This window comes from Halichoerus grypus, chromosome 2 (genome assembly GCF_964656455.1).
Source record: "Halichoerus grypus chromosome 2, mHalGry1.hap1.1, whole genome shotgun sequence".
NCBI lineage: Eukaryota > Metazoa > Chordata > Mammalia > Carnivora > Phocidae > Halichoerus > Halichoerus grypus.
In genome coordinates, this window is record NC_135713.1 from 99,598,437 (window position 1) to 99,601,984 (window position 3,548).

At 49.5% G+C, this 3,548-nt stretch overlaps 1 protein-coding gene across 1 annotated transcript; it reads right to left on the bottom strand.

The window, feature by feature from the left end:
- Positions 1-222: 222 nt before the first annotated feature.
- Positions 223-2,144, bottom strand: CARTPT (CART prepropeptide). The gene is made up of 3 exons (XM_036072134.2): positions 1,974-2,144; positions 1,472-1,555; positions 223-566 (listed from the first exon to the last, which is right to left on the bottom strand). The coding sequence occupies exons 1-3, from the start codon at positions 2,130-2,132 to the stop codon at positions 459-461; spliced, it is 351 nt and encodes a 116-aa protein (XP_035928027.1). The 5' UTR covers positions 2,133-2,144; the 3' UTR covers positions 223-458.
- Positions 2,145-3,548: the final 1,404 nt, after the last annotated feature.

Sequence of the window (3,548 nt, forward strand, 5' to 3'; positions counted from 1 at the left end):
TTACTTAAATTACTTATGACATAGAAACAATGATACAGTATGAGCAATTATTAAAAACACTTTATTATGTATAATTTGTACATGCTGCAATTTGTGTCATTTGGGGTCATCTTCCAGGTTGTGATGTCATCTACCAAGATTAACTAAATCTAATTTTCATCCAGCCACACCACATACAAAAATACAATTTTCAAAGCAGAAGTTCCCCTTCTTTACACAAAGAGTGTGTCAGATGAATAAGAAAAGACTACTTTGCACATGTATCAACACCATACAAGGCATTATCCTTCACACAGTAACATCTAATGTGTTCTTTTATTTGGGAACAGCAGGAAAAGAGCCCCTTAACCCTCAGAGGGAAATGCAAACTTTGTTGCTAAAGGTGAACTCCAGAGATGAAGGTGTGGTCCTCTGGGGGAAGTAGGGGCAGTGGGGATTTATGGAGGCGGGTGGATGCCTCACAAGCACTTCAAAAGGAAAGAATTGCAGGTGGTTCCTCGGGGACAGTCGCACAGCTTCCCAATCCTCGCTCCTTTTCGCACTGCGCACCGCTCCCCAGCGTGGCACTGAAAACAACACAATGTGTGGTCTTCCCACAAAAGCAAACCCAGGCTCCCAACAGGCACATCTCCCCCATCAACACAATGTCTGCCTCTTAGGAGAGATAGATGGAACCTATCACTATCACCGGAGGTCTAAGTATGGTCAGACCTGAAACACAGCCTTAAAATTTCAGTGAGAACATAAAAAGAAAAAAATTTAAATTATTGAGCTCCTCCTACTTTATTCCACCTTTTATTTTGGGGGGAGGGGGTACATTTTCTAGCTCCCTTAGTTGTTTATCAAAAAGAAAATAATCAACCAGACATTTTTCTAAGAAATAAACAATAGACCTGTATTTTCTCACAACCTCTGCTCCCTGCTTTCAGACTCCTCATCCCAAGGAAGAGGGGTGTGTGGGTGTGGGTGTGTGTGTGTGTGTGTGTGTGAGAGAGAGAGAGAGAGAGAGAGAGAGAGAGAACACGAGTGTGCACATGTGTAATTCCCCAAGGAAAGTGACAAGCGGGGAATCAAGAATTTTGACCTTAAAACATAGATCAGAAAAACTGGCAGTGCTCCAGATGGCAAGAAGAAAATTAGAGGAACAAGAACTGAGTAGATTTAAGGGCTCTTCCAATTCAGAGAATTTTTCATGAGAGGAAAAAAGCTCATCTTCAAGAAATGCTCCTTTCCACACAGACCCAAGAGCTGGTTCCTGGCACCAGCTCTTGGATCCTCTGAAATGGCCATTCTACTCTTTGCCCTTAGAAACCAAGGGGTATGATTTGGCGGTGGAAAATAAAACAGCCCACAGAATTCTGCAAACCCATTACCTGATTTAACCACGTCCTAGGGAGGTCAATGTATAAGACTCAAGGTGGTATATTTCCTCTCAGAAAAACATGGGGAGGGGGTGATCCCAGAGCCTTACCATGGGGACTTGGCCATACTTCTTCTCATAGATCGGAATACTTTTAGTCTTGAGCTTCTTCAGGACTTCCTGTAGCGCTTCGATCTGCAACACATCGCCCCGGAGCCCGAAGTTGCTGCATTGGCTGCGAGCCCAACCCAGGTGCTCACTCCCAGCCCTAGTTACAAAGAGCCCCGGAACCACACGCACTCCACCCTGGGACTCCAAGGACAGAAAGGGACCTTCGAGGGGTATTAACTTAGCGAGCGCTGTCTCACATACTGACCGCAAGTCCCTTAGACGCTGAGGCTCCTGTTGCTCCGAGGGCCCGGGACAGGAGATTCACTCTACAAACTGCCTGAAGCAGTGGGCTCCAGACGATTTACAGATGTAAGCCTGGGCTTTACGCTCATCTCCCTGCACCCCGACTCTGGCAGTGGGGGTGGGGAAGGAGGGAAAGAAGACGGACGAATACAAAGGAAAGGACCGGGCAGCAGCCAAGGGGGATCCGGGAGATACCCACCAGCTCCTTCTCATGAGAGGCATCCTCCACGGCAGAGTAGATGTCCAGGGCTCGGGGCTGGAGCTCAGCGTCCTCCTGGGCCCCGGCGCCCAGCAGAGGTAGCAGCAAAAGCAGGGCGGCACCCAACAGGGCCAGCGGCCGAAGACGGGGGCTCTCCATGGTGCTGAAACTCGGAGCTGCTGTGGCACGCCACGCTCCCGCCTTTTATAGAGAGCCAGAGCCCGAGTACAGGCAAGAGGGAGGGGGCGACGAAGGAAGTGGGTGTGGAGGAGGGTCCAGGTCAACCGTCTGTAGGCAGCGCTCTGCCACTGCTTGACATCAGTGCCCGCTGGACACCAGGCGCCCGCGAACGAAGCTCTGTGCACAGAGCTAGAGCAGCAGAGAACAGGGACCTTGCTCCCCAAGTGCTGTCAGCCCCGCGGCAAGGGACGCTCCCCTAGGGGCCAGAGCTGAAACGGAGGGGCGACAGCTGAGGGATGGAGGAGGAGGAGGGGGCTAGGAAATGGAAAATGCCTTCGAGCCAAGGCTCAGGCAGCAGAGTCCCTCCCCATTCCCTAGCAGCAGCAGCAGCAGCAGCAAAGCAATCCACCTCACCAGCCCTGCCTTGCCTCTCACCCCAGCCCCACATGTGGCAGCAAGTAGGAGGTGTTGCCTCCAGGCAGGCATGTTTGCTGAGCATTTTACTAGGCACTCTGCGGGGTAGGGGAGGCCAATATAGTAAACATAACAAAGAGAAATCATGGCCTTCCCCAGGATGAGCTCTTCATGGAATCTATGTGGTAATGAGAAAAGAAGGCAAACAGATTAACTCCAATTCAGAGGCAGTGTGGGGAGCACAGAGAGCCCCATTCTGATTCCAGTCCTGGCTCCACCACTTACAAGGTGTGTGACTTTGGACAAAATAAATAACCTATCTGAGTATCTCTGTCTCTGTCTCTCTTTTGTAAAATTGGTATTTAAAAATGCACCTCACAAGTTATCAAAAGGAGGGAATGAGATTTGGTATGTAAAACTTCTGGCCCAGAGCACAATAAGCACTAAGCCTCCCTGCCTCTCTTTTTTGAACTGTGAGGCTGCCTAGGTAAGTGGCTGTGTGCAGTATCCCAGTTTTTCTCTAGGGCAAATTCACCATCCTCAGGATCCCCATTACCCACCACCCACTCCTGATATCCAAGAAGCCTGTCTAGAAAGAAAGCAAAGGGAGTGAAAAATCCAAGTCCCTGACTATAGAAATATCTCCAGAGATCAGAAGTCACTAATGAGCCAGGTCCTCAGTGACTGGGACAGACTGGTGTTTAAAAGGTAGGGGTCCTTACGGCCTGAATGCAAACCAAAGTTCCTGTAGGTGAGGTGTTGGTTTTCCCTACTTAGACCTAGAGGCTTATCTTAATTGCCTGCCCACCTGGCTTCTTTCACCACACCTTTCTTTCAACCCCTTCTAGCCCCATTCACTTTTCTCCATCCCCATTACTACCACCCAGTTCTGGACAATTGTCCCAACCTACATTTTGCCTACCTCCAACTCCATCCCATCTTCTCTTGCCTTCCTCTAATCCATAAGTCACGACAACCAGC

Excerpts from the sequence above, each read along its gene's own strand:
- CARTPT (XM_036072134.2), bottom strand. The coding sequence starts at position 2,132 with ATGGAGAGCCCCCGTCTTCGGCCGCTGGCCCTGTTGGGTGCCGCCCTG. Across the intron at positions 1,556-1,973 it reads CCTCTCATGAGAAGGAGCTG|ATCGAAGCGCTACAGGAAGT; the intron begins GTGGGTATCTCC and ends GATGTGTTGCAG. Across the intron at positions 567-1,471 it reads AGTATGGCCAAGTCCCCATG|TGCCACGCTGGGGAGCGGTG; the intron begins GTAAGGCTCTGG and ends TGTTGTTTTCAG.